This window comes from Acipenser ruthenus, chromosome 1 (genome assembly GCF_902713425.1).
Source record: "Acipenser ruthenus chromosome 1, fAciRut3.2 maternal haplotype, whole genome shotgun sequence".
NCBI classification, from domain to species: Eukaryota; Metazoa; Chordata; class Actinopteri; order Acipenseriformes; family Acipenseridae; genus Acipenser; species Acipenser ruthenus.
In genome coordinates, this window is record NC_081189.1 from 49,200,504 (window position 1) to 49,224,657 (window position 24,154).

General features: G+C 38.0%; 1 protein-coding gene across 1 annotated transcript in view; it reads left to right on the forward strand.

Annotated features, from left to right (window-relative positions):
• Positions 1 to 10,848: 10,848 nt before the first annotated feature.
• Positions 10,849 to 24,154, forward strand: part of LOC117420848 (glyoxylate reductase/hydroxypyruvate reductase-like) — a 37,356-nt gene continuing 24,050 nt past the window's right edge. Inside the window, exons 1-3 of the mRNA XM_034034540.3 lie at positions 10,849 to 11,071; positions 17,814 to 17,944; positions 19,454 to 19,526. Coding sequence (XP_033890431.2) covers positions 10,905 to 11,071; positions 17,814 to 17,944; positions 19,454 to 19,526 — 371 coding nt within the window. The 5' untranslated portion in view covers positions 10,849 to 10,904. The remainder of the gene's footprint in view (positions 11,072 to 17,813; positions 17,945 to 19,453; positions 19,527 to 24,154) is intronic.

The following is a 24,154-nucleotide window of genomic DNA, read 5'->3' on the forward strand; positions in this document are numbered from 1 at the left end:
CTATCAGGCATTGCACCCACAAGTGTCTAGGCTGGCCGCAGTCCCAGCAGAGTTGGCCCCGGGAGCTGGAGTGCTGGCAGCTGCTGGTGGTGAGTGCCTGCATGAAAGCAACTACTTCTGGGAGCCACGGCAATGCAGGTACGCCGCTGTCGGCGTCCCCCACGCAGGGTTGGGCTCGGCAAACCGCGGGTCGGCCTCTTATTGGTTTCTCTTCAGCCATCACCTCCTCCCATTCCTGGGCCAAGTCGAGTGCAGCCTGCAGAGTCTGAGTCCGCTGTCGTCGAAGGTGCCGTCTCAGTTCTCAGATCCCAAGTGCCTCTATGAACTGTAGTCTTGCCTGCTCCTCCTGCTTGGCAGTAGAGGATTCCACATAGGCACTGCAGCTTTCTGTCTCCAGCTCTGATGCTGGGCTGGCCAGGCTCTCTCTTGGTTGACACAGGCGGTGCCTCAGCTTGTTTCAGTCCCTCTGGGTCAGCCAGGCTCCCAAAGCGGCATGCGAGAGCCTTGCTCAGTGCTGCATAGGGGAGAGCCTGAGCCTTGTCAGGGGAGAGGTTCAGTAGGACAAGCTGTGCATCCCCTCTCAGTGCCCCCGGTCAGGAGGCTCACCTTCTCCACCTCGCCCCAGCAATGCAGTCAACTCAGTGACTACAGTTGCACCTGAAATGCATCCCAGCTGCTGGCCCCATCAAACCCAGGTATCTTCACCACACATGCTTGTGCTCTCACCTTCCCATCTGCTCTGCTTCTGCTCCCCGCTGCTTCCCACTATCCGGGCTATCCGGGTCCCGCTGCTCCCTGCTGGCTTCCGTCTCGGCACTGCCTGCTCTGGCTCCGCTCTCTGCCTCTAGCTCAGCAAACTGTTCACACAGCCATTCTTGGAGAGCACCCTCAATTAAAGTGCTTGCTTGATTCTCTTGTGGAAATATTTTCAAACCACATTTCCCAGTACTTAATATGTCTACATTTTCGCTCATGTGAAAAGTTAACATTTTTTTTATAATTACAGTAGAAAATGAACTGCTGCCCTGATGAAAAAGCCAACATTTACTGATTCCTTCCTGAAGACCCTTTTTCACACAGAGAGTGTTGAGGGTCACTTAGTTATGTTGTTCAGTCAGAATCACTTGGCTCCATTAAGATCAAGCTTGACAAAGTTCTGAGATCATTCAGCTACTAGGAACTGGATGAGCCTCCTCCATTTGTAAAATGTCTTATATAAAATGTATATATATATAGTTTAGAAATCCCTAAACTCGTCAGAGTCCTGATATGCAGACACATGGTAAGGTTCACACAATTTTTGTATTATTTTCTTTGATATTATTAATAATCGAAATTGCTGGTTTTTTTTCATTAAATATGTGAATGTTAATTAAAACATAAACGCTGAACGCTACTACCGACCTCATGGTTTCATTTGGAGTAATGAAGATAAAAAAATAACTTTTTGTGTAATAATATCTGATGTTATTGAATATATTTATCGGATAATGCAGTAATTATCAAAGAAAATATGTGTATTTTTATGAATTCTTTGTGTGTGCAGCACACATGTTAATGATAACAGGCCTCCAGCATATTTCACATTCGCTATTGTACTGTCGTTTTTTTTAATTAAACGAAATGCCTTATTTTTTTTTTTTTAATTTGTTACAGATAACCTGATGTGTGTGAGCGCTGATGACTTTGTTGTTCTATTTTGTGTTTACTCATCAGGTACATGTTTTATATTATATAAAATTGATTTATTTTTTTTTATTTGTAAAAACAATTGTAACCCCGTCCTGATATGCAGATGCATGATAACCTGTTGTGTGTGGTCGCTGATGATTTTGTTGTTCTATTTTGTGTTTACTCATCAGAAATAAAACTGTCAGACAGCAACGCACTTCATGACTGGGCTATTCTTCTAGACACAACGCAGAGTTCGAGTTTCTGTACAGGAGTTGCTGGGTGCAGGCACCGTCTGCTACGATTGGTGTAGTAGCACCCCTCCGCCCCCCCTCCCCCTCCTGTTGCACAGGGAGAGGCAACCCTGGATAGCTGCAGGTATGCGAGCATCGTACTGGGGGGCCAGGATAACGTCCAAGCACTTTGAAAACATACGAGGAGCTAGGGAGAGGCGGAATGGCAGCACAGCAAACTCGTAAACGCTTCCTTGAAAAGAGAAACGGAGATACTTTCGGTGCTCTGGACGAATGGGGAATGTGAAAGTATGCGTCCCGTAAGTCCACAGTGGTGAACCAGTTGCCCGGCTGGACAGACTGAGGGTTCGGGCATGCCGGGTCTCTGGCCAACCCTCCCACCGGCGGTGCCTTAACCAGGGCCACGATGGTGGCGTCTACTGGGGGCAACTCCGCTAGGTCCAGCTTTTCTGCGCCTTCTAGAGAGGCAAGCGGTGCGGCCTGCTTCAGCACGTTAGGACCTGTGAATGCACCGTGTACCGTGCAGCATCGTGCATTCGTGCACTAGCTCTGTAGCAGTGGGCACCAAGCACCATGCACACCATGTGCACCAAACACTGTGCGCACTGAGTGCAGAGAGCACTATGTGCACCATGTACCGTGCGGCGCTGTGTCTGTGGACTGATGCTGTAGTGCTGGGCACCTTGTGCCGTGTGCAATGAGCACCTTGCGCACCGAGATACCGAAGTACCGAAGGGCAGCTATGCAACTGTGCCTACCCTGACTGCGCGATCACACACCTGGTCAGCGCGTAGCATACAACAGAGAGACACAAGGGCCGAAGCTGCGGCGGGGGAGTTGGAAGTGGACAGCGAAAACCGCGGTAGAAATAGATAGGGGAGAGTACACTGTTTGTTTACAAGACCCGTCTCACCAAGGTGGGCGGGCCTACACAGCTGGCGAGGCCTAGCCCCGTGGAGGAGAGCACGTCTGGAGGAGTCACTCGAGCGGGGATGCGGCAGTGCCTAGCCTCATGGAGGAACTGTGCACTCTCAAGAAGGAAATAGACATCCAGTCACAAGGGTGACTGCACAGGCAATCACTCGCACGTGACAGACTGATAAGAAAGAGCGGCCTACCACACAAGCGAGGAGGCCGCTGCAAGACAGAAAGGCGAAAGGTTCGGTCATTTTCAGAGTTGTTGATTCCAGGAAATTGGAGAGCCAGTTTTCAGCACGAATGCAAGGGAAATGCAATCGACTCGATTCGACTCGAGAAGCTCTTTTCTATCAACACGCTCAGCTAAACACAGAGGTCTTACTGTACCGTCTTGAGAAGTAAAAAGAGAAATGGCTTCCTCAGGATGATGGTTTTAACCCTTTGCAGTCCTATGTCGGACCTTGTCCGACATTACAATTTTCCCTTTCAGGTCCAATGTCGGACCCTGTCCGACATCATCAAAAAGACGTAAAAACAGGTCTCTAGTCGTTTTTCCTCCGGAAAAAGCCGAGAAAACCATTCAATGGCTGAGTGAGATCGATAGGAGCCGAGAGCTGAAAAAAAATAAATAAACAAAAAGGCGTATCTCATGAATACAGATAGCCCCGACACCACATAGATAACACAGACATAAACAAACAAGATAGCTGCTTCTGCATCCAGCGCTCAAAGAATATCACAGACATTTGCAGAGCTTTTTAGATGTTATAGTAATAAAATAATGACTTGGATCACATTATTGAGGAGTTGGTGATAAAACAAGTGATCAGGAGATGATTTATCGGTATGCATTACTATGAAGAGGTATGTGAAAAATACAGCAAACAAGGTGTGGGGCAGGGCTGGAGACGCTGTACTGAGTGTCCTGTTGATATGCAGTGCCTTTTAAACCTGTTTTACTGTGAAAAAAAACTTTTAAACAGCACGTCTAAAATAAACTGCATGTGTGAAAATAAATTGGACCTGACGCACCTGAGATGCGCTGAATAAATGGACCGTTAAGGGTTAATCCCTCAGTGGGCGGGACCAAGTGCATCATCCCAGGAAGGGGCTGATCGGCAGCTCTAGTATAGAGAGTTCGGCAATTACCTACCCAATGGGCAGGCATATCCCATATATAATGTCGTTGGTGGTCATCTTCGAATTGAAAGGGAACAGTCTTTGCACCCATCTAGTGAAATTCTTTTCTGTTAGCTCTCTTGGTGGCTTGTGGACTGTGTTAGCTCGCGGAACAGCTTTCAGCACACATACCTTACCTTTGTGAATCATATCTAAAACTAATATGAAAAAACTTGTCTTATTGGGCAGAAGAATGACAAAGAAAGGCACCACCACCAGTCCAAACATTTGTGTACATAGCAGCTTCAGTTACCTTTACAAATAGTCTTAATGGTAATATGGATTAAAAAAAGAATAGCTTTATGTACATAAAAAGTGGTTAGTTGCATACTGATCCGAATACAGACTTACCGCATGTGCTTTATTTGGAGCGAACTGGAAAGCAAAGCATTATAAGTTTCCTCTACTTGGATAGACTTTGGTTTTGAAAACAGGATGCCTAACACAAATAAACACGTATTGTATGTTTTTATAACGATTTTGTTTTCAACCATTGCAACACAAATATATATTTACCTGCTTTTTTATATAACTACAATAGCTTTCATAGTGTGTATTTTTGGCAGGGAAGAATGCAACCCCCTCCCTGGCGATCCAAAACAAACAATAGCAAAATCGTAATAATAATAATAATAATAATAATAATACTAATAATAATAATAATGAAAGAAACACACATATATGTGTGTATGTGTGTATGTGTGTGTGTGTGTTAAGGGCAAAACCCGGTGGTCTGGCAAGTCTAGTTTTGCCCAGGCCAATCTAGTTTCGTCAAGGGCTTCTGGGCAAATCCTGAAGTTACCACTTTTTTTAGGCACTAGCCCGCGTCCATCGGGCAAATCTAGATTGGCCCAGCACTTGAAAAAGACGACTGGGCGAAACCCATTTTTTTCCAAGGGTTTTCACTGAATTTCGGGGCTAGCCCGGTCTAGTTTCATCCAACCCTTCAACATCGATGCTGGTCGAATCTGGTTCGCCCATGCCATTAATTTGGGTGAGTCTAGTTTCGTCCAAAGCTTCAACGTTGATGCTGGGCCAATCTAGTTTTGCCTATGCCAATTATTTGGGCAAGTTTAGTTTTACATTTCTATACTCTCCCCTGCCTGCTTCCAAGTACGTGCCGATGTAGTTCAATCAAAACACTCATGCAAAAAAAACACTCTTGGGAATATTTTCAACATATGTTCAAAACACTCTGATTGTTTTTAGCGTACGTTCAAAACACTCTACTAGTCACTTTCAAAACATTCCCCTACGTACTTTCAAAACACTCTCACGCTCAAAACACTCTATACATTAAGTTCAAAGCATTTACGTACATTTTTACAGTTATGTTATTACATTTGTATTTCCCCAAACATTTTTCAGATAAAGCTAACTGAACTAACCAATATAACAATTTACTAATAGAAACTGTAACTGTACAAACGTACTGAATATCAAAATACGGAGTTGAAATACAAACACATACAGAAATACACACATACACATGCACACACACACACATACATGCACGCGCACACACAAGCATACTGGTTTAAGTTATTTTGCTTCAAAAACAACAATCATTCTCGAGGGATTACAAAGTTTTTCGCTATACAACGTGTTTTGAATAATTTTTTATTTATATAATTTTTTAATTAAAAAAATACAAAATGACATTCATATTTAGTCTCGTTTATACACATTTAATTAGCACTATTATTACACACATGTTTTACGCATGTTTAGAAGAATGAATATATATATATATATATATATATATATATATATATATATATATATATATATATATATAGATTGGCCCACATATACATACAGTAAAACTTCAAATAATTGCCGAGTCTCAAATAATCGCCTGTCTCCAATATGCGTAGGGTCTGCTGACAAATAATGTAAATAAACGCTGGTCCTCTATTAAACGCCGGGTCTCTGTCATTGCCATTGAAGATGAGGAGGAGCATGAAGCATGTGAAGGTAGTGATCTAATATAAACGCCGGTCTCAAATAATCGCCGGTCTCCAATACGCGCCGGGTCTGCTGGCAAACGCCAGAGTAGTTTAATTTAAGTTTTACAGTATATACATAAAACGGAAATAAATCATAACAGTAACAACAAAATAATATATACCGTCACACATAGGTTTTTGCAAGACTGCCAAAAATGTAGATCTGTGCAATCAAAACATGCTATCTCGCTCTCTCATACTGTATTTTAAATGAAAAGGAAAATGAATAAGACACAGAAATATGAAAGGTTACTTCAAACACTTGTAAATTCTCAATTCCCCCTGCGATTACTTTAACAATGTATTACTGTGGCAAAGTGGTAATTAGTAGCAGGTGTATAGCAGGTGTGGTGCGGATGCAGTAATCCCAACAACAAACAGACAACAAAGTACGGGTGAAATGGTTGATTTAATGATTATTAATCCAATGGTCTGATGACCAGCCAGCAAATAATAATGAACTGGCAATACACAACAATGTGTATTGCACAGTAGTCAAAAGGGTTGCAGTCCCTTAAATAATAAGCACAATACTAACACACACACGATCACAAGTCCAAAGTGAGTGCTCTCAGTGCTTGTGGTGAAGTACAATATAATACGTGCTATACTTGTGAACAAGTGCTGATAACAATGTTAATCGTTACTGTAGTGCAGTGTTGATCCGGTTTTGTACGGCCCTTGGCAACAGCTCCGGATTCGTGTTTAACCGTCTTGTGCTATATTACAAAAACACAGACAGTTACTAAACAGACACAAACAAACAAACAAAACACTCACAAATATTTTCCTGTACGCTTTCTCTGCATCTCACACGGTCCTTCCAGTCTCTCAATAAAAACCAAGTGAAGGAAAGGATTTACAATTCTCCGGCCCCTTTATGCGATCATGCATGACCCCTTGGTAAACGATTGCAGCTGACTCTATTGCCTGCAGCTGCTACCTCGTTTACCTTCCGGGTCAATAAGTTCCTACAACAGAGTCTTGCCTTCTTCCAGGCTGACCGACTTCCCGATCCAGGAAATGAACTGTCAGGCCAACCCATCCAAAGCCTTTCCCTTTCGTTACTTAGCAACCTCACAGGTCGGGAGGGAGATTTACAACCAGAACTCATTATATTTCTGTCAAAATTATTAACAGCTGTGTCATCAATTGCATTTGGAGTTGGTTAAATACTAACACTTCTTAATTCCATTTGATAGATTACTCAATTCGATCAAATAACTGTCAAGAGCAAATGCAGTGTATGCTTCTTGATTACATATACATGCACATGCCCTTGCACTTTAACTCACCCCTGGTTGCATAAATAGGTTGCCTAGTCACCCACACCCCAGAAACTGAAAGGAATGAAGGCCGCAATCAGCTATCAGGAAAAGCGAACACTGCTTATGTTTCATCAGGCATTGAACATACTGCAAAATCGAGACAAATATAGGATTTCGAGGCTTCCAGCAGCTAACCAAAAGCATTGTCAGATTTCCATAAGAACATAAGAACAACGAGAGGAGGCCATTTGGACCATCTTGCTCATTTGGTTGTTAGTAGCTTATTGATCCCAGAATCTTCTTTGTTCAAGACTGAATAGATTAAATTCTTTTAGCCTATCTGCATTCGACATGCCTTTTAAACCCTGGGTAATTATGGTTGCTCTTCTTTGCACTCTTTCTAGAGCAGCAATATCCTTTTTGTAACAAGGTGACCAGAACTGAACACAATATTCTAGGTGAGGTCTTACTAATGCATTGTAAAGTTTTAACATTACTTCCCTTGATTTAAATTCAACACTTCTCACAATATATCCAAGCATCTTGTTGGCCTTTTTTATAGCTTCCCCACATTGTCTAGATGAAGACATTTCTGAGTCAACATAAACTCCTAAGTCTTTTTCATAGATTCCTTCTTCAATTTCAGTATCTCCCATATGATATTTATAATGCACATTTTTATTGCCTGCGTGCAATACTTTACACTTTTCTCTATTAAATGTCATTTGCCATTATTATTATTATTATTTATTTCTTAGCAGACGCCCTTATCCAGGGCGACTTACAAATGTTGGTTGGGTTTTTACTGGAGCAATCTAGATAAAGTACCTTGCTCAAGGGTACAGCAGCAGTGTCCCCCATCGGGGATTGAACCCACGAATCTCCGGTCGAGTCCAGAGCCCTAACTACTACTCCACACTGCTGCCATGTGTCTGCCCAGTTCTGAATGCTGTCTAGATCATTTTCAATGACCTTTGCTGCTGCAACAGTGTTTGCCACTCCTTCTATTTTTGTGTTGTCTGTAAATTTAACGAGTTTGCTTACTATACCAGAATCTAAATCATTAATGTAGATTAGGAATAGCAGAGGACCTAATACTGATCCCTGTGGTACACCACTGGTTACCTCGCTCCATTTTGAGGTTTCTCCTCTAATCAGTACTTTCTGTTTTCTACATGTTAACCACTCCCTAATCCATGTGCATGCATTTCCTTGAATCCCTACTGTGTTCAGTTTGAGAATTAATCTTTTATGCGGGACTTTGTCAAAAGCTTTCTGGAAATCTAAATAGACCATGTCGTATGCTTTGCAGTTGTCCATTTTCAATGTTGCATCCTCAAAAAAATCAAGCAGGTTAGTTAGACATGATCTCCCTTTCCTAAAACCATGCTGACTGTCTCCCAGGATATTGTTACCATATAGGTAATTTTTAATAATAATTCTTATTATAGTTTCCATAAGTTTACATATAATAGAAGTCAGGCTTATTGGTCTGTAGTTACCTGGTTCGGTTTTGTCTCCCTTTTTGTGGATCGGTATTACATTTGCAATTTTCCAGTCTGTCGGTACCACACCTGTGTCAAGAGACTGTTGCATGAATTTGGTTAGCGGTTTGTAAATAACTTCTTTCATTTCTTTGAGTACTATTGGGAGGATCTCATCAGGCCCAGGGGATTTGTTTATTTTATGAGCTCCTGTCCCTTTATCACTTCTGCCTCTGTTATGCTAAAGTTATTTAAAACTGGATAGAAAGAGGTCGGCATGTTGTCCGTGTCCTCCTTTGTTAAAACCTGTGAAAAGTAATCATTTAAAATATTTGCTATTTTTTTTTCTTGATCTATGATTTTGCCATTTGTGTCTCTTAGACATTTAACCTCCTCTTTGAATGTTCTCTTGCTGTTATAATATTGGAAAAACATTTTGGAATTGGTTTTAGCCCCCTTAGCAATATTGATTTCTATCTCTCTTGGCCTTCCTAACTTCCTTTTTGACTTGTGTTTGCAGTTCCAAGTACTCTTTCTGTGTACTTTGTTTTTGGTCCCTTTTAAATGCTCTGTAAAGTGCCTTTTTTCGCTGAATATTTTTTTTGATTGATCTATTTTATCTATGATCTATTTAAAATATTTTATTTGACCAAAACATGTAAAATGTACAGAAACAGACAAATTTGAGTACATGAATTAGCCATATAAAGATGTGATATGTACAAAAACAGCCAAGGTATACGAGAAGGATCAGCCCTATACAAATGTGATATACTAATGGCCAAGTTAAGCAAGATACAACTGAGACTAATGTGGCCCCTGGAAATACCCAAATTGTTAACTTTATTCCTAATGCTACATGTTTATCAGTAAAAAGTTTTGAAATAATTTATAATTTACAGCAATAGAGGTCCTCCATTTGAAGACACACTCTTTTATTTTTTAAATGTACAAAAAACAACTTGGGATTCAAATTCACACCTTGAGACTGGTGAACATTGTACTTTAGCCTGCCTTGCTTACCCAGTGTAAGCTGTATTTTTTTAAAAAAAGAAAACTATTGTCTGTTCTTAAAATAATTTAAATAAATATTATACTTTTCATTTAAAAACTAAACTCCTAGTTTACCATTACACAATTATTACTTTGCCTTTTTATTGTTAATTATTAAAAGGACGTTATAAAGAAAGCACCTCTAAAACATGGCTTCTCATTATATAAGTCCTATTAAATAAATCTTTATTTGGGGGGCTCTCGACCCCTGGCATTAAAAAAAAAAAAAAGTTTTGCCTCGCTACTATCAGCATTGCACCTCCTTCATGAGTTCCCCCAGTAATTTCTTTCCAATTCCACCACTGCTGGAATGATTAACAAGTTAACTAGTGATACCCCAGTGACTGGTTCACTGATTACACTGTTTAAACATCTAAAGGTTATCTATTGACCATCTGTTCTGAAATGTTATTTTCATTAACAATTGAAGGCTAAATACAGATGTTTATTATTAGTGTAACATTGCCAGTTTCATTTATAGTAATAAAGAAGATACAGATTAACATATTAAAAGTAAAAAAATGTTCCACAGAATGTAAAAAGGTTTTGTCAGGTTATCTGAAAATCACTTTTAATATAGATTAGAGGAAGGCAGTATGGAATACACTGACAAACACACTACACGTATTACTCCAGCTAAAATAAGACATTTATGTAATTTGTTTTATTTTTAGAAATAAATGTCTGCTTGATCTCTTGGAAAACTTAAGCAAATTAAATTATGTGAGACCTCTACACGAAGCTCAACCTTGGTACCAGGTCCCAAATATCTCAGATTGTCTTCCCTGAGAAGATTTGAAGAAAGCTACAGCAAAAACACAATTTAGATTATATCTCTCACAATCATAAAACTATCACTTGCCTAGCATTTTGTTGCCCTGTGATCCTGTTGACATGTTTGTGTCGCAGTGATCTACCAGTGTGGAAACAAACCTGGCTGCAAGTTATTGGTCAGCTTCTGTCCTTATCACGGAGCCTCCCACTATTTGTACAAAAGCTATAAAGAACTGACAGATGAAAAAAGGAGAGTTCCAAAGTCCCTGTTTAAATTGACTCTGCTGTGTTGCCATGTGGAGCAGGTTTCAAGTCAAGGCTTTGAAGAGGGTCTTAATTTCAGAGTTTAATACCTGGACTAAATTGGACACAATGCAGAAGACTCAGCAGGCGCTGCCCCGGGTCTATGTCACCAGACGAGTGCCACCTGAAGGGTTAAAGATATTGAGACAGTCTGGAATGTGAGTGTTCACCTTTTATTTCTTTGACTCATAGTGATACAGTAGTGATTTAATGACATGATAGTGTCTGTCGATGAATGCTCTACCATGTGGTAGTTGACCGTGACTGGAGTTATACATCCTAAGCCGAAGGCTCTTTATTTTCATTACTTTCTTTAAAAACACTTTAAAACCTACATTTACCTTGAATGATTCGTCGGGTACCCTTCCTCTGAGAAACGTTTTAGGAAAATAGTCCCAAAAATGTTCATAAAGGATCACTTACACACATAATTAGAGAAAAAAATACTTTATAAACAAATAACTTTTTTACTTGTCAGCGCGTCTTGTAGTTTATCTGAACAGTGCCAAATATCTGAATTGAGCAATATCACTGAACTGTCTGTGTCTCGGTTTGTTGTTGTTGAAAGATGCTGTCTGCGTGCCAGTTGAGCTGACTCGGAAGTTGAAGGTATAGGATTGGTTGCTTTCTCCGGTGCAAATTATTGAATGGCTGGTTTAGGTGGATAATAAAATAAATTTGGACCAGTTGTGTCTTTGTTTGGTATTTGCTGTCCAACGAATGTGATCTAAGTTAATTGGAAAAAGCAGATGTCACTGGAAATTGGTAGACCGTGAAAAAGGTATCGCCTCTACTATGCATGCACGAATTTCTGAATTTAAAGATTACAGGAACGAAAAACACCATTTACTTATTTTTCAGATATAAAAACAAAGGTTTTCTTTTTTGTTTAATAATGTGCCATTTGTCACCTTACCTAAAGTAAATTAATGTTTCATTTTTATCTTTAGGAGACAGATTGCACTGTTCAATGCTATTTTTTTAATTCTTTAACAAATGTCTGTATTTGAATATTTAATTAAATGTGTTTTTAGCAATATATATATATTTAAAAAAACAAACAAACATTTTTAGTTATGTATATTTGTGTGTGGTTGCAGTTTTCCAATAGTTATCCTTTTCATTTACCATGTTTTTAATATGCTGTACCATTGTGTCAATGTGCCCCGCCCCTGTGTGCATGTGTGTGTTATATGTTGTATGTTGCGTGTGGTGTGTTAAATGTTGGTGTATTGTAGTTGGTACACGGGATATAAATGGGTGTGTGCAGCACGAGGATTTAAATTGTATAATTATATTTAGGCACGGGATTGCACTTCACGTGCATTTAAAGTATGTAATAATATGTGAGCACGGGGTTGCACGTAATGAATTCACGTGCTGGGATTCAAGTGAATAATTAATTAGTAATTGAATCCCAGCACAACAGTATATATAGAGATACGTAGCACTCACTCGGGGTTGGGTGTTCGGTGAGTGGAGAACGGGAGAGAGAGAAGGAGAAACTTGTGATTGGGAAAACTTGTCATTTTTACACCAGATTTAGTCTTTGACTCCTTTGATTGGTACACGTACTGTTCAAACCGACATGCGATGAGACGTCAAAGTCAAACATTAATATAGAAATTATGGCCTCAACTAATACTAACATTACAGGAAAAGAAAAAAAGAACAAAAAAATCTGTGATTTTTTCTTTTGTCCTACTGCCTTTAAATCAGTGGTTTTCAACCTTTTTATCTCAAGTTCCAGTTTCCAGCAGGGCGCTATGTAACATACGGTAGCTCTTATTGAACAGTGTGTTACTAAAAGAGCGCTTTCAAGATGGTGGAAAATACAGCAGTAGCGTTGTTTTTGGATGAATTTATGGAAGACTGTGCAGAAAATCTGCTGTTTAATGCCTCTATTGCACTTGCATTGAGAGCCAACTCCATAGCTTTAGTGGCAGTGAATTCAAACACATGCAAGAGTCCTGTATGGATTGAAAACTAAATTGAAAGCATTATTCCGCAGTACTGTGATTGTTCTTTATAGCATGTTTTATTTACAGGTGGCTACAGTGCAGTTTACACTTGCACTTATATGTAAGTATTGTTGTACAGCAAAATAAAATTTTAAAAAAATGTCCAAAAATAGAACAACTTATTTTTTCAACAATTACTCAACCCAGTAACATTTTTATACAGCAAATAAAACAATTAAAACACTTTCTACATAAATTATTTCTTCAACAATTCTTTGAATACATCTGTGAATGACTTTACAGTTAGTTTCTTTGTTTTGCAACCTCAAGTGCAACCTTCTGCATTTCCATGAGCTCCTGCATCTGCCTTTTCTGCTCAAAAGGTCCAATATGTGTGGAAATTACACCATAGCCGCCACACTGGTATTGTACCTCAGCCATTTTGAAACGCCCCCCGAGTCAGCTCCTCAGAATGTTAGTTAATGTTATGAAGCACTCTCGGCGTGCAGGTCGTTCAATAGAAAGCGCCACGTAACGTTCTGCCTATTGAAAGCACCCCAGGTGTACCAGTAACTATGTGCAATCTAAAGCCTGATTCACACTGTTATGATGATTTCTGCATCTCCTGGATATCACCTAGATTTCGCGGCTGCGCAGATTCGCCTCATTCGCCTCCGCTGTGCTCAATGAACAGATATTATTATTATTATTATTATTATTATTATTATTATTATTATTAATTAATTAATTAATTAATTAATTAATTAATTAATTAATTAATTAATTAACTTAGCAGATGCACATATCTAGGGTGACTCAGTGGTTACAAAGTACTGTATTGCAATTAAATGCAAGAACAACAATGTACATTTTGTTAATATAATCCTGGCACCCTAGCTACCATCTTATTTTAGTTATTTTTTAATCTGGTACATACTCTAATAATAATAATAATAATAATAATAATAATAATAATAATAATAATAACTAGAACTGCCAGGCAGTTTTACAGCTTCTGAGGTCAGTATCAGTTGGAAATTTTGGCAAGCTGTAGCATTGCAGCACAAGTGTCAGCAACAGATCAGTTTTATGGCGCAGTTTCAATTCAAAATACTGCATTAGTTCATTATCTCACGATGCTTTATAACTTTAAACACTGTAGTAACCATGGCCCTATCTACACACTGTAAGGAGTTATAAGCTAATTTTACATTTAACCTTAAGGAGAGGTCAAAGGTCACGATCAAGGTCTTTTTTGAATAGAGCATATATGGGTTCCTAAATGTGTTGTATAGTATCCATAACCCTATGTGCACTGTAAGGAGTTATAAGCTAGTTTTACATTTGACCTTAGAGAGGTCAAAGGTCACAGACAAGGTGATTTTTGGATAGAGCACATATGGTTTTAGGGCAGCAGTGTGGAGTAGTGGTTAGGGCTGTGGACTCTTGACCGGAGGGTCGTGGGTTCAATCCCAGGTGGGGGACACTGCTGCTGTACCCTTGAGCAAGGTACTTTACCTAGATTGCTCCAGTAAAAACCCAACTGTATAAATGGGTAATTGTATGTAAAAATAATGTGATATCTTGTAACAATTGTAAGTCGCCCTGGATAAGAGCGTCTGCTAAGAAATAAATAATAATAATAATAATAATGTTTTTCCATATGTGTTCCATGGTAACCATTAACCTATCTGCACTTTGTAAGGAGTTTCAGTGAATTTGCTGGCAGCCATTTTGATATTAAAGTTTATCGCTGCAACTTATGCTTTGCAACTTGAAGCGGGTTTGGTTGTTGATGCCATATGCAATGTTTCAGATCAATCGTTTCACTGGTTCCCAAGAAAAAGATTTTGAAAGGTTTTTAAAGAAATGCATCATGTGGCAATATTGGTTTATGCACAAACATCATTTTTGAAAGAGTCAATTGTATTAACACAGGAATGATGATTGTCAACTTTGGAGTTAATCAAATAAACCATTTTTCAACTGAAGCGGTTTTAAATTTAATAAGAAAATGTAGGTCTGGTGGCCATCTTGTTTTACAAATGAACACCATTTTTCCATATTTGAATTTCATTGTCCCCAGGATGACGACTACTAAGTTAGGAGTTAGTTGGTTAAACGGTTTGGAAACAGAAGCAGTTTGTTGTTTGGTGTGTGTTTTGGCAAATTTGGTGGCAGCCAGTTTGATAGTAAAATTTATCGCAGCAATTTCTGCTTGGCAAACTTGAAGCAGGTTTGGTTGCTGATGACGTATGTGAAGTTTCAGATCAATCGGTTCACCGCTTCCCAAGAAGAAGATTTCAAAGGTTTCTAAAAAAATGCGTCAGACAGCCATTTTGGTTGCGGTCAATGCCACTTTTTAAAGAATGAGTTGTATTGATACAGTGACAGGGATGATGCTTGTGAAATTTGGAGTTGGTCAAGTAAACCGTTTGTCAACTGAGGCAGTTTTAAACTTAAGATGTAAATGTACGTCTGGCGGCCATATTGTTTTACAAAACATCACCATTTTGACATTTGTATTCCATTGTCACCAGGACAATGCCTACCAAGTTTGGAGTTTGTTGGTCAAACAGCTTTCAAATAAAACGCAGTTTGCTGTTAGGGCGCATTTTGGTAAAATTTGTGGCAGCCATTTTGATAGTAAAATTTATCACAGCAACTTCTGCTTCACAAAGTTGGGTTTGGTTGCTGATGACATATGCAAAGTTTGAGATCAATTGGTTCACCAGTTCCTAAGAAGAAGATTTTGAAATGTTTTTCCAAAGAATGCGTCCAGGACCAGTACCAGTAACAGTACCAGTACCAAACACTTTAGCAAATGGTACAGTATGCCAGTACCAGTACCAAACACTTTAGCAAATAGTGCAGAATGCCAGTACCAGTACCAAACACTTTAGCAAATAGTGCAGAATGCCAGTAACAGTATCAGTACCAAACACTTTAGCAAATAGTACAGTATGCCAGTACCAGTACCAAACACTTTAGCAAATAGTGCAGAATGCAGTACCAGTACCAAACACTTTAGCAAATAGTGCAGAACGGCATTTTTACATAGTAACCATGACCCTATGTGAACTCTATTATGAGTTAAGCCAGTTTTACGTTTGACCTTTAGGAGAGGTCAAAGCACGGGCAATGACATTTTTTGATAGAGCATATATGGGTTATTATATGTGTTCCATAATAACAATGACCTAATCTGCACTCTATAAGGAGTTTTGCATGTTGATGATGTCATCCAATGTGGCCGCCATGTTTTTTATTGTAGAACTTCCCTTTACACCCTTTTAAAGACAACCACACTATGATCATATTTGCCATTGGGTTTGTTTCAATTGGACGATTGGTTTGGGAGAAGAAGATCTTTGTAGTTTGTGATTATGACGTCTGTACCGTGCAATTTTGACGTCATGCAGCATGGCTGCCATACCACAGCTTCTTACGAACACCAGCTAATCCTGGACTATCCCTCAACAACTATACCAACTTTCAGCACTCTGCAATAAGTTGTTTTCGAAAGACGCATTTTTACATTTAGGCAAAATGTTTTTTTTCAATCCAATATGGCGGCCAAACCATTTGTACGAAAATAAGTTCTTTAGCATTTTCCATCTTCCCATAAGCATCTTGCAACCTACCAAATCTGGTGAGTTTGAGCAACTTTGGAGGAAAGAAGAAGAAGAAGAAGAAGAAGAAGAAGAAGAATCCCAGCAATAACAATAGGCTTCCCAGCCATTCTGGCTTGGAAACCTAATAATAATAATAATATTACGAAATACGAAGCATAAGTATTGTCTCTATATACATGCAAGTCATGAAAATAAGCACATTAACACACACAAAAAGAAAAACACATACGTTTCTGTATCTTTCAGTCTTCATTTTTTATCACGGGGGGTGGGTGGGGTATACCAACTATCCCAGCACTCAAACCGAAACATTTTGGATACCCTGGCTTTATAGCTTTAAAAACTTAATTGGATTTTATTATCATACCAGAAATGTTCAGGGGCTCCACATATGTTTATAGAGCTCCTTATTTCTCACTAGGGGTACCCCAGTTTTTTTTTTTTATTGGGTGGAGATACCAAATATCTCAGCACTGCTCAAGCCGTAATATTCTGCATCCCCCGGCTTTATAACTTTAAAAACTTAATTGGATTCCATTCCAATGTAATATTTGTACCATGAAAAAAAATACTATTATACAGTTCCAGAGTAGTAAGGTAACATTAACCACGATGATTCAATTATAATGATATATATATATAATAATATATGAATTAATTGAATGGCATGTCATATTAAAAACTGTTATTATTAAAACTATGTGATTTAAGTCTGTAGCGTACATTAGATAATTATTTTTTCACGTAAAATGTAAAATTTAATAAAGATTCTGACAACATTTTGAAAGTTTAAAACAATTTGCTATGTTTTACAATTTTATGCTAACACATTTAAGACAAAAAGTGTGATATATAGAGAGTGTTCAACCATCAAAGTTCAAAGATAGAAAATGCCAACTGGTGTGAACCCTTCCATTCATTTCAGAATTTTGCACATGCGCAGTAAAGCAATATATACTTTTTTCACATCTACCAATTTCCTGTTACTATAATATATATATATATATATATATATATATATATATATATATATATATATATATATATATTATATATATATATATATATATATATATATATATATATATATATACACTGCATTTCCAAAGCCTTTTACTCCTAAGAGAAAATTATTTATTTGTTTCAAAAGGAGAATTTTACATTTTTTTTTATTTCTCATTTTGTAACTTGAAAAGTTACAAAAAATAGGGTACCTTAAAAGATTTGTATTCCTTATCTAAAAAAGTGGTATAAAGTGCAATGGGCAATAAACCAGAGAACACTGACCAGAGCTCCTATTCCAGGTGCAACATCGAGCTGTGGGACTCCGATGACCCTGTTCCCCGGCAGGAGCTCCTGAAGAAAGTGTCTGGGGTCGATGGTCTACTGTGTGTGCTAACTGAAAAAATAGATGCAGAACTACTCAATGTAGCAGGTAAGGTATTTTGGTCTACAGTTATTTCAAAATACTAAAATAAACTTAATAAATTGAATGACAAAAGCCATTCAGAAAGACTGAAATGTTTGGAATTGAATTGAAGTGTCTTTTACTATTTCTAAATTTAGCACAATTGAGCAATTAATAGTTATGGATGATAAGCTACAGTTAATCAAAATGAGTGATAACCAAGGGTCCTTTTTTCATTAATGTATTAACATTAGCAACATGGTGCCGTTTTTGTATTTACATTAAAAAGAAATTATCTTATTTTTGTTACATTAATGCAGGTAGGGTGAATTTTTAAATGCAACACTATAGATTAGGTAAGCTGCTACTTCCTGGTTCCTAAACATTTCCAATGCTGTCATTATCATTTTCAAAACTATAGTGTGCCAGAAATTAATCATATTGTTCTGGGACCAAAGACAAAGGAGTATTAAATGGCTTGCTGGTGTGAGTAATTGTGATGGATTAACTCAGAACGGTTCACTCACTACAACAGTTAGTCAGTTTAATACTATTAAATTGCTTAGAGAACAGCAAGCAATATGAAAAGGTATTTAATGTGCATATTTATCAATTTCAGAGAGACAGGACAGCAGTCTTTACTTCATTCGCTTGTTTTATACCTAACTTGCTTCAACAATAATTTCCTCATTATCACTGTTTAAACTATTTGCTTCAAATCTATCACTTAAGCTAGGAAAACAATTCTAGTTCACAGCAGCATTGGACGTGGTGACCTTGCAGATGCATGGACACCCTAAAAATCAGTACATTTTGTAATTAACATTTTATTCAGTTTAAATCACTACATTCTACTGTATCTAATCATACAATGAGCGTATGTAACTTTCCCATGGATACACGCCTGCTAAACAAAATTACAAAACAATTATGTGCATTCAAATCTTACACAAGGTTATTGTTACACATGTCTGTGTGTGCAGCCGCTGGCTAACAGGGGTGTATTTAATAAGATATGATACAGGGTTATTTTTTGTATTATGTATACCTCATTGAAATTAGAATCGGGGATCAGGCATTTTTTATTAAGGAGTACTGTGAGATTTTCGACTGTACGTGCGGATCACTATGTGAAAGTTGTTTACTTATTCATTCCTTTAATCATTTTGTTTTTGTTCTCTATATATGCATACACTTTTAGTTATATAAATATTTACAGGAACATCTTTTACAAACAACAACATACATTTATTATATTCTAATATTCGTTTTTTGTTTATAAATTAAATATTATTTAATAATCTTTAATCTAGTTTATTATCATTACAATTTGTATCTTTTTATGTAATTTATAACTTCAAAACACTTTTCCAAGATGCTTAACCAAACAACACAGGTAGGCATTTACCTACCCCAGTACTGAAATTCACCAGCTGATCTCCGGTGCTGATCTTGAATGTGTTTTTTCTTACACAGTCTCGAGGTCACTGATCAATTGCTAAAAAGTTGTTTTGATTGTTTGTTTCATTGTAACAGGGCCAAACTTGAAAGTGGTCAGCACCATGTCTGTGGGATATGACCACCTCTCCCGCGATGAACTAAAAAAAAGGTTTGTGTAGAACACAGCACAAAACAGTGGACTAATCAACAACTTTGTACCATGGTTGTGTACCACGTACCGTATTTCTTCAAATTTAAAACGCATTTAAACAAAATTAAAACACAGCCCAAATTTCCCACGCTCAATTTGAGGAAAAAATAAACATCAAATAAAGATGCATTTACAAAGATACAACCTCAATTATGCATATAAGAGCCATTTATACAAAGGAGTGCTCCATTGTTTTGCAATGAAATGTTACAAACTCATCTATTAAGCATATTGGTAAAGCATACTGTACTGTAGCAATGGGGGGAAACATGGACTGTCGGGTTGTGAGTGAGGAAGGGAAATAGGGGTCAGAGAATATAAATTATGTAAAATAGTTAATGGAAGCATGCTTGTGTATGTGTCCGCTGCCTCGGGTTAAGTCTGTTTAGGTTCTTGAGCTTGTTTGGGTTTTAGAGCAGTTTCAATAAACTGTACTTTTAAGGATCAACTGAACCACACCATCGGCCTGGTCTCCAGTTATTACCACTATCAACACTGTGTCACCTCCTGCTAGAACCCACAGCACATTCAACCATAAAGTATATTAGTAAATTAACATGCCTTTAACAACAAATCTCTCCTAGTCATCATCCTCTGAGTTGGAGGAATCCTCTTGTTACTGTCCTATACGCCCTGCACACAGATGAGTTATAATGGCTCAGAACCGGAGTCCCAGGAAATAAGTAGATCGGGAAATAAGTTGATCAAGCTGTAGAATTCAAAGGGGGGGGGGGGGGTCCATTGTTTCTAATGTAAACGAGCCTAGGCTAGGAAATAAGTAGATCGAGCCAGGAAATAAGTTGATCGGATATATTAATGAACAATAAATAATTTAAAATGAATTTTGTAAGTATAATTTATATCAATTAGTAGATCGGATTTATTCGGCAGTATGCTGCTAGATAAGATGATGTGAATATCGCTATAATATATATTAGCAGCAAATAAATCATTTTAAATGAATTGTATGATTGTACATTTCTGATTGTGTATTTCTGTTTGTGTAACAAACGTTAACTAGCAAAATGTGTTCCGTATTAACGTTATTTTGCATTTCTGGAGGTGTTTTTGTTTTGGGAAGCACTACAGTATGGACAGCAGGTATGCGAGCGATTGTCCAAAAGTTAAAGCATGAGTTTCAATCATGGAAAAAATTAAGCTCCATGCTCCGATTACTAACTAGGCCACGGTGCACATCAATCACATGATGTACTTGAAAAACGTTGCTTATACAGTATTATTATTTTATATTTGTTCTTTCATTTATTTTTACATACAGTACTTTGTATAATTAGGACAGAAAACGAACTGGAGACTGCTTATCATAGTGCATGTATTTCAATTACAAGTTTGGGAAGAAACAATACATTAATTAATTAAAAACTAAAGAGTTAACGTCTTTGCTAAACTGTGGTAAATACCTGTAGTTCAATACCAACCAAGATTTTGTGTTGTGAGAGAGAGCAACCAGTATATGTAGGCTACTCTAATATCAGCATCAGCATAATTTTAAAATGATAAATCCCTGTAGTGCAACAACCAATAAGACATATAACGAGAAAGAGATACAGTATATTGAATTAAAATGAATTATCACGATTTAAAATCATGTAGATATACACATATATACGGTATTTCTATTCCTCATTATATATGTCTGTTGTATATTGCTGAAACATCTTAATTTCGATTAAAGATTGACAACATTTTGACGTGTAAAATCATTTAATATATAAATAAATCTCTGTGATCACACATAAACTACATCAGATTGACATCGATGTTATAGAAACATAAAAAGACAGGGATTTAAAACAGTTTACCTTAGAAACAGTCGTCGATCACACATTTTAAAGTTCATACGACAGTGGCACGAACACGCACCAACATACACAGTCTAGTAAATAAAATGGGCAGATAAAAATAAAAAGCCATGCAGTGAACCTCCCCTTTAATAAAACTGTAGCCCCGCCTTACTTTTGTCTACTTTTGCCTTACTGCGCTTGCGCAATCAACTTATTTCCCGGTCAACTTATTTACTACGACACCGGCACTGATGCGGCATTTTGATCTGTGTGAATTGCCTATACCAGAGGTGCCCAATTCCGGTCCTGGAGGGCAGGTGTCCTCCTGGCTTTTGTTTCAACTGCCCCCTAAATTACTTAATTGGACCAATCAAGCACTTATTAGAAGCTTAATTGGTCCAATTAAGCAATTTAGTGTACAGTTGGAACAAAAACCAGGAGGAACACCGGCCCTCCAGGACCGGAATTGGGCACCCCTGGCCTATACTGTCACAGAGCCGTCCTCATGAGGTGGTTCAGAGATGACACTGAACCATCTTAACTCCTTTGTGAAATGCTATGCTGGTGCCAAATTCCCCCCCCCCCCCCCCATATAAAAGTATATTAACAAATGTTATTAATAGGCGTCAGAACAACTAAACAACCATTGGTGTGTCTGTATGAGACTCACCATTAAAGTGGCCTTGCTGATGTACCAGCGGACTTACCACTAGAGGGCATTAGGGTATGGGTTTGGCTCAGGATATACATGATTAAGGAAATTGATAATTAGCCAGGTAATTATTGGAACAGGTGCCAATGGTTACCTGGTTAAGAACAGGTATATAAACTCTGTTCACCTGCTCAGGGGGGTTGGGTGTTCAGAAGGAGGTGAACAAGTCTGTGTGAAGGAAAAAGGACTGTGTGCAACCTGTGTGACGACGTTAAAGAAAGGTATTTTGAGATTGGTATTGTGTATTTTGCAACTGGTAAACATCTTAGCCATCCGGTATTATAGTTTAGGGTTTCTTTAAAAAGTTTAGCTAATACTCCAAAAATGTTTTGTTTGTGTTCTTAAAGGGTCAGTGGCCCGACTGTGTCTTTGAGTTAATAAAAGTGCGCAAAAGAGCTAAAACTACAGTTCTGTCTCTGAGCGCTATTCCTGTCGCTGTCTGCCTTTACCACCAGTCACGTTATCACAATAGATTATGGGGTTTTTTGTTTTTGTTTTTTATTGTAAGGGTTATGTATTTCATCACATGCAGATCAGTGTAATGTAAAGCATCCAGAGATGATAAATAACAAAAGCAAGAAAGGTATCAACATTAAATACCAATTAAAAAATGCACAAATAGGACTAAGGGAGGAGGACCAATTTGGCATGACACCGGCACTGAAGTGCCAGAGTGGGCGTGGATTGAAAGTCAACATCCCACGTGACTGCATGTATACCGGAAGCGTTGGGTATTTTTGTCGCTGGTGTTGCACACTTTTATTTTTTTCAAATACAATGGCTGATCAAGAATGAGGTAGTAATTGGAATCTGGAATAAGTTAAGGAATTGTTAACTTTATGGGCTGATGAGGAGGTAAATTCACAAATAGAAGGGACAGTGTGCATCGCCGTTGTGATGAAAACAATCTGTTGACTGACAGGTTTGAAAGTTGTACTCACATGATTCCTTTGGCTGTGTGAAAGGGTCATGACAGTATTATACAGTCATAGATTGTGCAATTTCATGCTGTGTGAATTTTAAACATCTCTGACAGGGCTCAGTAACGGCATTTGTGTGTGAAAGGTTGTCAATAGCTATGTTTCAATCAACAAGACGAACTACCATTGTGCAACTTTTCAACTTTTCATATTTTTTTGAAGCTGTACTGTTTCCCTCATTGTAATAATAATAATAATAATAATAATAATAATAATAACTAGAAGTTGCAAGCAACTTGACGGCTTCCAAGGCATTCTTGTTCCTATCTGTGTTCCATAGTAACCATGACCCTATCTGCACTCTGTAAGGAGTTATAAGATAGTTTTGCATTTGACCTTAAGGAGAGGTCACGGTCAAGGCAACTTTGCACAAACTTTAGACAACGTTGCCAAGGCCATGTATGCAAAGTTTCACTTCAATCGACATAATGGTTTCAGAGAAAAAGATGTTTGAATATTTTTGACAAATCCAATATGGCTGCCGAACCATGTGACCAATCGACTTCTCTTGAACAACCATAAATGTAGGGCATGAGGGTAGTCTATTGCACCAAGTTTCACATCTCTGCTATTAAGTGGTTTTGGAGAAGATTTGATTTAATTGTCCAAAATTCTTGAAAAATCCAATATGGCCGCCAAACCATGTGACCTATGACCTTCATTTTCGCTCTGACAACTTCCCAAAGGCCTCTACCACCTTACCAAGTTTTGTGAGTTTTCGTGCAACGGTGTTGATTTTACGGACAAACGATAATTTGGCTCAACAAATCCAATATGGCTGCCAAATTATCTGACCAATCAACTTCATTCTTTCGTTCACATTAATTTCCCATAGGCCTCTACTACTGTATGAAGTTTCATCATTCTACCACATTGTACCATAGAGAAACACTGCAATATATGCAAATTGACCATAGCTGAAATTTTATTGGCTCGTGGCGGCCATGTTTTTTTTTTTTTTCATGTAGCGACTTGCTTTGAACTAACTTGATAGACAACCTTGCCAAGGCTATGTATGCAAAGTTTTGATTCAATCGGCATAACGCTTTCAGAGAAGAAGTCTTATTTTCGACAAGTCCAATATTGCCA